General features: G+C 46.0%; 1 protein-coding gene across 1 annotated transcript in view; it reads left to right on the top strand.

The window, feature by feature from the left end:
- The window catches only part of LOC134984543 (oocyte zinc finger protein XlCOF6-like), a 142,963-nt gene extending 130,929 nt beyond the window's left edge, over positions 1-12,034 (top strand). Inside the window, exon 3 of the mRNA XM_063950103.1 lies at positions 9,756-12,034. Within this exon, the coding sequence (XP_063806173.1) occupies positions 9,756-11,131 (1,376 nt within the window). The 3' untranslated portion in view covers positions 11,132-12,034. The remainder of the gene's footprint in view (positions 1-9,755) is intronic.
- The last annotated feature ends 208 nt before the right edge of the window (positions 12,035-12,242 follow it).

The raw sequence follows: 12,242 nt of genomic DNA, 5'->3' as shown, positions 1-12,242 counted from the left end.
GCTCCAGAAAGCACGTCTGGATGGACTACGCTCCTCTTATTTATTATTTTATATACTAACAGGGGTGACAGGTGTGGTACATTCCTGCAAAGGCAGATCCAATCTCTTTCTCATCAGACTCTGCTGTCTTCCCTGCACTCTCACTCAGATGTTCACTGCTGCCAGTAGCACACGTATGAGAAGCAGAAGTATGGCGGCAGCTGTATAGATTCTGATATGTAATTCTCTGTATCATACTTACCGTACACACATCATCCTTATTACTATTGAGAGAGAATGATGATGGGGATGTAAAAATAGGATTTGAATTACCTACCCGTATATCCTTTTCTCGTAGTCTGTTGGGGATGCTGTGGTCCATTTAGTACCATGGGGTCTAGATGGGTTCTTTGGGACCCACTGGCACTTTAAGAGTTTAACAGTGTAGGCTGGTCCCTACCTCTATGCCCCTCCTACCAGACTCAGTCTAGAAACTGTGCCCAAGGAGACGGACATACTTCGAGAGAAGGAAATACACAGATAGTGGTGAGAGACACACCAGCTCACACATAACAAAAAGCCAAACTAACCAACGGCTGAACCAACAATACTGAACCAAGTAACAATGCAGTAATACGAAGCACATGGCGGGCACCCAACATCCTCTACGGACTACGAGAATAGGATTTATCGGTAGGTAATTAAAATCCTATTTTCTCTTACATCCTAGAGGATGCTGGGATCCATTTAGTATCATGTGGATGTACCAAAGCTCCCAGTGCAGGAGTGAGAGTTCCTGCAGAACTGATTGACCAAACTTGAGGTCCTCAGAGGCCAAAGTATAGAACTTGTAAAACCTAGCAAACGTGTTCGACCCTGACCAAGTAGCTGCTCGGCAAAGCTGAATAGCCGGGACACCCTGGGCAGCTGCCCAGGAAGAACCCACTTTACGGGTAGAGTGGGCCTGAACAGATTTTGGAATTGGCAATCCTGCTGTGGAATAAGCATGCTGGATAGTATGCCTGATCCAGCGTAAAATTGTCTGCTTAGAAGCAGGACACCCAATATTGTTGGGATCATAAAGTACAAATAGTGCGTCCGACTTCCTGTGATGAGTAGTACTGTTCACATAGATTTTCAAAGCCCGCACGACATCCACGGACTTTGAGGTAATTGAGGTGTCAGTAGCCACTGGCCCCACAATAGGTTGGTTGATATGAAAAGCCGACACAACCTTAGGGAGAAATTGCTGACGCATTCTGAACTCCGCTCTATCCTCATGGAAAATCAAGTAGGGGCTCTTGTGCGAAAATGCCCCCAATTCTGACAGATGTCTGGCAGAAGCCAAGGCCAACAACGTGACCGCCTTCCAAGTAAGATACTTTACGTCCACCTCCTGTAAAGGTTCGAACCAATCAGGAACTGCAGCACCACATTAAGATCCCGAGGTGCCTTAAGAGGCACAAAGGGTGGTTGGATGTGCAGAATTCCTTTCAAGAAAGTCTGAACCTCAGGGATAGCAGCCAATTGTTTCTGGAAGAAAATAGACAATGCCGAAATCTGGAACTTGATGGAGCCCAAACGTAGGCCAACATCCACACCCGCTTGCAGAAAGAGGAGAAAATTTCCCCGTTGAAACTCCACCGTAGGAAACTTCTTGGATTCACACCAAAACACATACTTTTTCCAAATCCGATGGTAATGCTTAGACGTTACCCCCTTCCTAGCTTGGATCAGAGTAGGAAAAACTTTATTCGGAATGCCCTTCCGAGCTAAGATCTGGCATTCAACCTCCATGCCGTCCAACGGAGCCGCGGTAAGTCGTGATAGGCAAATGGCCCTTGCAGTAGAAGGTCCTCGCGAAGAGGAAGAGGCCTCGGAAGATCCGCGTGCTAAGCCTTCCTTGGCCAGTCAAGAGCAATGAGGATCACCGGAACTGTTTATCTTTTTATTAGTTTTAGAATCCTTGGGATGAGTGGAAGTGGAGGGAACACATATACTGACTGGAACACCCACGGAGTCACCAGGGTGTCCACAGCCACTACCTGTGGGTCTTGTGACCTGGAACAGTACCTCCGAAGCATCTTGTTGAGGCGAGAGGCCATCATGTCTATCTGAGGTACACCCCATCTGCGTGTTACCTCTGTGAATACCTCTGGGTGAAGGCCCCATTCTCCTGGAAGGAGATCGTGTCTGCTGAGGAATGAACGCCTACAGTGCCAGCGCATGTCGTTCTACCCAGAGAAGGATTATTGTACCTCTGACATTGCAGCCCTGCTCTTCGTTCCACCCTGCCTGTTTATGTAGGACACCTCTGTGATGTTGACCGACTGAACCTGCATGACTCGATATTGCAGAAGATGAGCCACTTTAGAAGGCCATTGTATATGGCTCTTAGTTCCAGAATGTTTATTGGAAGGACCAGTTCCCGGCTTGACCACTTTCCTTGGAAGTTTTCCCCCTGGGTGACTGCTCCCCAACCTTTGAGGCTTGCATCCGTGGTTAGAAGAATCCAATTCTGAATCCTGAACCTGCGGCCCTCAATCAGGTGAGAAGTTTGCAGCCACCAGAGTAGTGAAATCCTGGCATTCGGTGACAGGCATATCCATTGGTGCATGTGAAGATACAATCCAGACCAGTTGTCCAGGAGATCCAGCTGGATGAAGCGTGCAAGGAATCTTCCGTATTGTAGAGCCTCGTAGGAGGATACCATCTTCCCCAGAAGTCAAATGCACCGATGAACCGATACCCGGGGAGGTTTCAAGACATCCCGGACCATTGATTGGATCACCAAAGCTTTCTCCACCGGTAGAAATACCCTCTGCACTTCCATGTTGAGTATCATCCCCAGGAAGGTCAGTCTCCTTGTCGGTTCCAAATGTGACTTTGGAAGGTTCAGGATCCACCCATGATCCCAGAGTAGTTGAGTTGAGAGCGCAATACTCTGCAACAGCTTCTCCTTGGAAGATGCCTCTATCAGCAGATCATCCAGATATGGAATTATGTTCACTCCCTGTTTGCGTAGGAGTAGCATCATCTCTGCCATGACCATGGTGAACACCCTCGGTGCTGTGAAGAGGCCAGATGGCAATGTTTGGAACGGATAGTGACAGTCCTGTAGTGCAAACCGTAGATAGGCCTGGTGAGGTGGCCAGATCGGAATGTGAAGGTACGCATCCTTGATATCCAGGGATACTAGGAATTCCCCCTTCTCCAGACCTGAGATCACCGCTTTCAGAGACTCCATCTTGAATTGGAAAACCCTTAAGTAGGGGTTTAACGCCTTCTGGTTCAATATAGGCCTTACCGAACCATTTGGTTTTGGTACCACAAACAAGTTTGAGTAACCCTTGATTTTTGGGTGAGGTGGAACTGGAACAATAACATTTGTTCGTACCAGTTTTTTAATGGCTTCCTGTAGAATAGCACTTTCTGTCTGCGAACCTGGTAAGCCTGATTTGAAGAATCTGTGAGGTGGGAGTACCTGAAACTCCAGTCTGTACCCCTGGGTAACAATATCCATCACCCAGGGGTCAAGGCATGATGACGCCCAGACGTGACTGAAATCTTTTAGTTTCGCTCCCACCTGTCTGATCTCCAGGCTGAGAGGTCCACCATCATGCTGAATATTTGGAGGAAGCAGAACATGGATTCTGTCCCTGGGAACCTGTTGGTGCAGGTTTTTTTGGATCTTCCCCGACCTCCTCTAAAGAAGGTGGGAGGGGGTTTGGATTTTTTAAATTTTGAGGTCCAAAAGGACTGCAGTGTAGGTGTAGGATAATATTTTCTACCTGGGGCTGCTGCAGAGGGAAGAAATGTTGTCTTACCCGCAGTCGCCGTGGAAATCCACAAATCCAATGCGTCCCCAAACAGTGCCTGACCTTGAATGGCAGGTTCTCCACACTTTTCTTGGATACTGCATCCGCAGTCCATTGGCGTATCCTGAGTCCTCTGCGTGCCGAGACAGCCATGGAAGTAGCAGGCCAATGTCCTTCATGGCCTCAACCATGAAACCTGCAGAATCCGGTATGTGACGAAAAAACAAGTTAATGTCACTCCTATCCATAGTATCTAAGTTCTCTAGTAAGGTGCCTGACCACTTTGCTATGGCTTTAGAAATCCATGCACAAGCAATAGTGGGCCTGAAAGCCATGCTTTTAGCAGTGTATAGTGATTTGAGCGTAGTCTTAATCTTGCGATCAGCCGGCTACTTTATGGCGGTTGAACCAGGGACAGGTAAAACCACCTTTTCAGACAGCCTAGATACAGAAGCGTCTACTATAGGTGGGTTTTCCCACTTCTTCCTATTCTCTTCAGGGAAAGGCAAAGCAATGAGAATTCTTTTAGGGATCTGGAATTTTTCTCTGTGGTTTCCCAAGATTTTTCAAACAAGGAGTTTTAACTCCTTAGAAGCAGGGAAGGTAAACGAGGACTTCTTATTTACTGTAAAATAAGATTCCTCTACTTGTTCCGGAACCTTCTCAGAAATATGCAAAACATCCCTAATGGCTTCAATCATTAGCTGCATTAGCTATGTAGGTGGGGTTTTAGATGAAGTAGTGGGAGCTGAATACTTCAAACCCACTACAGATTGTCTCAAAAACTGTGTTTCTTTCTCAGTATGTGACATCCTTGTTGAAATCTGGGATATCATTTCCCTTAAAGAATCCACCCATGGGGGTTCGGATTCAGAAGGCTGAGACCGCACATTGCAGTCCTGAGTACATGGAATAGACTCCTCAGGAGAAGATACACACTCTGCAGCACAGGACACAGAGTCTTTAGACATGGTAATGTGGATATACACACTTACACACACACAGGTAAATGTCAGACACGGTTTCCCCCAGAGTACCTTCAGAGAGTCACAGAGTATAAGGAGCCAGCCACACAGCGCCCCTGTAGGCAGTTATTATGATAAAAGCCCGGCGCTGACTAACTAACCTTAATAGGGAGGGCAGTGCTCCCTGTCAGTGTCCTAGTTCCTATGATCTGCAGGGAGAAAATGGCGCTGGTGAGTGCTGGATCCGCTCTGAGAGGAAGCCCCGCCCCTTGTAATGGCGTGCGGCTTCCCGCACTAATTGTTTATACTGGCCTGAGGATTTTAGCGCTAACAGGTATATTAGCCCCTGTTATCTGCGTGACCAGTGTAGGGTTTATCCGCGCTGGCTCAAGACGCTCCTCAAAGCGCCTACACTGTGTGTTGCTGAGCCTTCCTGGAGCGCAGCCTGTCAGAGCTGCGCTTCCACCCTTGCACCGGCAACCTGCTAACCGGAACGCCAGCGCTGTACTCACCACTTTCTTCTGGCTTTGTTAGAGGTTGGCGGCCGTGCTGCGGGAGAGAGCAGTTGCTTCGTGGGCTTGCGATCAGCAACCTCAGGAGCTCAGTGTCCTGTCAGCGGAGTAGAGAACCATTAACTCTTCAGTAGTGATGAGCGGGTTTGGTTTCTCGGAATCTGAACCCCCCCGAACTTCACCCATTTTACACAGTTCCGACGCAGACTCGGATCCTCCCGCCTTGCCCGGTTAACCCGAGCGCGCCCGAACGTCATCATCCCGCTGTCGGATTCTTGCGAGATTCGTATTCTATATAAGGAGCCGCGCGTCGCCGCCATTTTCACTCGTGCATTGGAGATGATAGGGAGAGGACGTGCAGCGTTCTCTCAGTTTCTGTGTTCAGTGTGCTGCAAATATCTGTGCTCAGTGTGCTGCAAATATCTGTGCTCAGTGTGCTGCAAATATCTGTGCTCAGTGTGCTGCAAATATCTGTGCTCAGTGTGCTGCAAATATCTACGTTCTCTGCCTGAAAAACGCTCCATATCTGTGCTGCATTGTAGTATAGGAGGACAGTGCAGAATTTTGCTGACCACCAGTATATAATATATAGCAGTATGGTACAGTAGTCCACTGCTCTACCTACCTCTGTGTCGTCAAGTATACTATCCATCCATACCTGTGGTGCATTTTAGTTGAGCACAGTATATATAGTAGGAGGACAGTGCTGAATTTTGCTGACCGCCAGTATATAATATATAGCAATACGGTGCAGTAGTCCACTGCTCTACCTACCTCTGTGTCGTCAAGTATACTATCCATCCATACTTGTGGTGCATTTTAGTTGTGCGCAGTATTATATATTAGGACAGTGCAGAATTTTGCTGACCACCAGTATATAATATATAGCGGTACGGTACAGTAGTCCATTGCTCTACCAACCTCTGTGTCGTCAAGTATACTATCCATCCATACCTGTGGTGCATTTTTTTGTTGTGCGCAGTATATATAGTAGGAGGACAGTGCAGAATTTTGCTGACCACCAGTATATAATATATAGCAGTACGGTACAGTAGTCCACTGCTCTACCTACCTCTGTGTCGTCAAGTATACTATCCATCCATACCTGTGGTGCATTTTAGTTGTGCGCAGTATTATATAGTAGGAGGACAGTGCAGAATTTTGCTGACCACCAGTATATATATAGCAGTACGGTACAGTAGTCCATTGCTCTACCTCTGTGTCGTCAAGTATACTACAAAAGTTCAGTAAAATTACCCAAAAATCTAAATTAAAAGCATCTCATGAGGAGCGTAAACTTGCCAATATGCCATTTACGACACGGAGTGGCAAGGAACGGCCTATGTTCATGGCTAGTGGTTCAGATTCACATGAGGATGGAAGCACTCATCCTCTCGCTAGAAAACTGCAGTGCCACTCTTAGGTGGGCCAGGTGTTTGTGTCGGCCACTTGAGTCGCTTAGCTTAGCCATCCAGCAACCTTGGTGCACCTCTTTTTTTCTTTGCATCATGTGCTGTTTGAGGACTATTTTTTAAATCAGCCATCCTGTCTGACACTGCAGTGCCACTCCTAGATGGGCCAGGTGTTTGTGTCGGCCACTTAGGTCGCTTAGCTTAGCCATCCAGCGACCTCGGTGCAAATTTTAGGACTAAAAATAATATTGTGAGGTGTTCAGAATAGACTGGAAATGAGTGGAAATTATGGTTATTGAGGTTAATAATACTATAGGATCAAAATAACCCCCAAATTCTATGATTTAATGTTACGTTCTTGGTGCTCTGAACAAAGAGGTATTGCTTAGAAAGTCCAGACCACAAGAACGTGACGCTGAAATGATGGCAAGGTGTAGTGGTAACCCCTAGCAACCTACCTCTGTTGTTTCACCCGCATGGTCAGTTTATGCCTGCGAGACTATGGTTTCTTGGGCCCACGGCAGCCGCGTTTGAAGGGCGGATTATGTCTGCCCAACTCTGATGCCCCCAGGTCTTAATGTGAGACAACGCGTAAACCGAGATGGGATGATAACAAGGGGACCTCTAACTAAACCAAACAGAGAGCTAGGGGCTACAAAGAGACTTAAAGCTAAACGTATATGCGGCACAGCCGCCAGGATAAACAACAACAAAGGAAATGCTGTCCACACGCCGACACAATACTGTTGTGTACCGGCGATGACAGCATATGCAGAACCCTCTGCAAAACACCAGTAACAAATATAACTAAAGAATACAGCGGCCTAGGCCGACGGACGCGGCAGAGCCGCTATTCACGGAACCGGTACGAATACTGGCAAACGGACAGGAACCTCCAATGCTGCCGGCACAGACTCTCAGAACTGGAGGACAGGCAGAATCCCAAACGACAGACCGGTGGACACCAAGAAGCCAGATACTTGACCAGGCACAGACAAAGCCACAGGACTTCTGGACAGGAGCGCTACACGGCAGGACACTGGATCAGACACTGGAATAGACACTGGATCAAGGCTGGAAGCAGCTAGACAGAAGCTCAGAAACTCAGGAACTAGCAGGAACTATCACCGGCGTCTGTGTATTGCACTGAGCCAGAATATAACAGGGAGCCCTAATTAATTATGTTGTGCAGCTGCCCTGCTACACGACTCCAAACTGTCAGGTGCAATTAACAGACAGGTGAGGCCAAACACATGGAAACAGGCTGCAATTACACAGACTCGCCACCGGCAGCAAATAAGAGTCTTCTAACCCAGAGCAAAGGGAAATCCTGGCCTGCTAGAGAACTATAACATAAAATACATAAAAGGAAAACAGGAATGAACCACTACCTGTGGTTCATAACAGTACCCTCTCCTTAAGGGTGGGCTCCGAACACTCCATGACACCCACGGGGAACAGAAACAGAAGTATAACATAAAATACATAACCAAAATAAAAAAACAGGAATGAGCCACTGCCGTGGCTCATAACATTTAAGCTGTTTTTGAGGTTTTTTTGTAAAAAAAACAAATCCAAAACACACCCGAATCCGGAAAAAAAAATTGAGGGAGGTTTTGCCAAAATGCGTCCGCAGAACCGAATCCAAAACCAAGACACAAAACCCGAAAAATTTCCGGTGCACATCACTACTCTTCAGGAAGTTGGTTTCAAACCCCCCCCCCCCCCTTCCCCCTAAGTCCCACGAAGCAGGGAGACTGTTGCCAGCAGCCTTCCTGTAACCTAACTAACTCTAGAAAATAAAAAGCTAAAAACACTCCTAGGAGCTCCCCTAGCTGTGACCGGCTCCTCCGGGCACATTTTCTAAACTGAGTATGGTAGGAGGGGCATAGAGGGAGGGGCCAGCCCACACTATTAAACTTTTAAAGTACCAGTGGCTCCCAAAGGGCCCATCTATACCCCATGGTACTAAATGGACTCGAGTGTCCTCTAGGACGTAAGAGAAAGTAGATTATAACCTAGCAGATGATGATGATTACAGGATATCATATGGTGTATTGCATGTAAAATATCTTGTTCCACACCTACTCTGCTGTAGCAATATACCTTATATAAGGGTGAGTAACACATGTACAGGCTTACCAGCGTATGAACACACACATAAAGGAATGCTACCTTACCAATGCTTCCAGGAGTAACGTTAGGAGACATTTCTCTGATCCATCAGCTCATATAACTGATGTTATTGTTCATCTAGAATCTCCAATTCATACGATATGTTCCTCATCCATTGTTTTACATTGGTGCTGATATAGGACTTGGCGAGTGACTACATCTCCATTTATACTTCATGGTTAGTTACCAGTACAAGAGAGAGATATATCTAAGTCTTATTATAATATTACATTTGTTATTGTGAGTGTTCTCAGGAGGGTGGACACAGTGATAGTCTGAGACACAATATTATATAGCCTTCATTAAAAGTTATGTTTTATTATACACACACATTTACAATTAAGTGTCCCAGAGAGTCGTCTTCTCCTATTGTTTATAAGATTAATATTGTTACAGAAAATGTCACATTTCCATAATGTATTTTATTTCCAGCAGATGGACACACAAGCAGGAATATCTCAGAAGGACATCTAATGTTATCCCTGGATTGTGACATAAAAGATAATGACAGTAGACAGGATTCTCCAGGAGATAACCCCATTACCCCAATTATACATCCAGCTCTATCAGCTGGTCCCTCTGATCCTGGGAAATGTTCTCCTGATCACTCTGATATTGGTGCAGCTGTTCCAGCTCTGACAGTAGATACAATGTTTCCGTGTTCTATAGATGCCAAATGTTTTACAAAGAACACAAAGCGTATTAACCCACACACAGGCAAGGCAGGTGGAAGGCCACTGATATGTTCAGAGTGTGGGAAATGTTTTGCATATAAATCACATCTTGTTATACATCAGAGAAGTCACACAGGTGAGAAGCCATTTCCATGTTCTGAATGTGCGAAATGTTTTACAAAGAAATCAGATCTTATTACACATCTGCGAAGTCACACAGGTGAGAAGTCATATCCATGTTCTGAGTGTGGGAAATGTTTTACATACAAAGCACTACTTGTTATACATCATAGAAGTCACACAGGTGAGAAGCCATTTCCATGTTCTGAGTGTGGGAAATGTTTTACACAAAAATCACATCTTGTTAGACATCAGAGAAGTCACACAGGTGAGAAGCCATTTTCTTGCTCTGAGTGTGGGAAATCTTATTTAACTAAATCACATCTTGTTATACATAACATAAGTCACACAGGTGAGAAGGCATTTTCATGTTCTCAGTGTGGGAAATGTTTTGCACACAAATCAATTCTTGTTAGACATAACAGAAGTCACACAGATTCGAAGCCATTTTCTTGCTCTGAGTGTGGGAAATGTTTTACACAGAAATCATATCTTGTTTTACATCAGAGAAGTCACACAGGTGAGAAGCCATTTCCATGTTCTGAGTGTGGGAAATGTTTTGCACTTAAATCATATCTTGTTAGACATCAAAGAAAGCACACAGGTGAGAAGCCATTTTCTTGCTCTGAGTGCGGGAAAAGTTTTACCTGGAAATCCAAACTTGTTATACATCAGAGAAGTCACACAGGTGAGAAGCCATTTTCTTGCTCTGAGTGCGGGAAATGTTTTACACAAAAATCAAAACTTGTTACCCATCAGCAAAGTCACACAGGTGAGAAGGCATTTCCATGTTCTGAGTGTGGAAAATGTTTTGCACACAAATCAGCTCTTGTTATACATCACAGAAGTCACACAGGTGAGAAGCCATTTCCATGTTCTGAGTGTGGGAAATGTTTTGTAAGTAAATCACATCTTGCTATACATCACAGAAGTCACACAGGTGAGAAGCCATTTCCATGTTCTGTGTGTGGGAAATGTTGTGTAAGTAAATCACAACTTGTTACACATCTGCGCAGTCACACAGGTGAGAAGCCATTTTCATGTTCTGAGTGTGGGAAATGTTTTGTAAGTAAATCACATCTTGTTATACATCACAGAAGTCACACAGGTGAGAAGCCTTTTCCATGTTCTAAGTGTGGGAAATGTTTTGCATGTAAATCAGATCTTGATATACATCACAGAAGTCACATAGCTGAGAAGCCATTTTCTTGCTCTGAGTGCGGGAAATGTTTTACACACAAATCACGACTTGTTACCCATCAGCAAAGTCACACAGGTGAGAAGGCATTTCCATGTTCTGAGTGTGGGAAAGGTTTTGCACACAAATCAAATTTTGTTAGACATCAGCAAAGTCACACAGGTGAGAAGCCATTTTCTTGCGCTGAGTGCGAGAAATGTTTTACACAAAAATCACATCTTGTTAGACATCAGCGAAGTCACACAGGTGGGAGGCCATTTCTATACTCTGAGAAATAAATCATCTCTTGTTGGACACAATAGACATCACTCAGGTGAGGACCATTTTAATCTACTGGAGTATACTCATCATTGCCATGCATTGTTCTTCAAGGTTCTTATCCTATCTCCTATGCTTTTTGCAATATACATGCTACCGCAGGGTGAAATAATCAGAGGTCATGCCCTCATCTACCACTGTTATGCAGATGACCTGTCTTTTGCTCTGGGTACTGAGAACCCAGTACCAATCCTAAATGGTTGTCTAGCTGAGCTCCAGGTATGGGTGATGCCAGTTGGCTGTGACTCAGTCCTGGTGAAACAGGTCCTTATGATAGAAGCTCACCAAAGAGCAGGGCTACAGATCAGCTTTGCAAACCAACTGGGCTTGGGGGTTCACAGTTACATAATCCTGATCATGTGTGGAATCTTGGTGTCCTGGATGGTGGAGTGACACTTAGATATCGGTATCTGCCACAATCAGATCCTCATCTGAGGAACATAGCCAGACTCCAGCACTTATTTCCCTCAGAAGATCTACCTACAGTCATACATTCACTTGTGTCATCACGCATAGACTACTGCAGTGGCCTCTACCTGGGTCTCCCAGCAAAAGAATTGCACCGGTTGAAACTTGTACAGAATGCAGCAGCCAGACTGTTACCTAACTAGCCCGTTCCTGCCATATAACACCCATTCTCTGCTCCCTTCACCAGCTGCCTGTAAGATGGTGACACTATTACATAATCTTACTGACTGTCCCAGTCCTACATGACCAGGGTCCATGGTACCAGAAGCAGCTTCTGCCTCATTACTGCCCTGCTTTCTTCCATCTGCAGATGAAGGACTGCGGGGAGAGATGGGGTGGTGGCAGTAGCGGGGAGAGATGGGGCGGTGGCAATAGTTGTGGAGATGGTGGTGACAGTAGTGGGAAGAGACGGGGCAGTGGCAGTAGTGGGGGGAGACAGGGTGGGTGGCAATAGTGGGGGGAGACAGGGCGGGTGGCAGTAGTGGGGGGAGACAGGGCGGGTGGCAGTAGTGGGGGGAGACAGGGCGGGTGGCAGTAGTGGGGGGAGACAGGGTGGGTGGCAGTAGTGGGGGGAGACAGGGTGTGTAGCAGTAGTGGGGTGAG

The sequence above is a fragment of the Pseudophryne corroboree genome, assembly GCF_028390025.1.
Source record: "Pseudophryne corroboree isolate aPseCor3 chromosome 3 unlocalized genomic scaffold, aPseCor3.hap2 SUPER_3_unloc_60, whole genome shotgun sequence".
In the NCBI taxonomy this organism is placed as follows: Eukaryota; Metazoa; Chordata; class Amphibia; order Anura; family Myobatrachidae; genus Pseudophryne; species Pseudophryne corroboree.
This window is presented reverse-complemented; position numbering and strand designations above follow the sequence as displayed.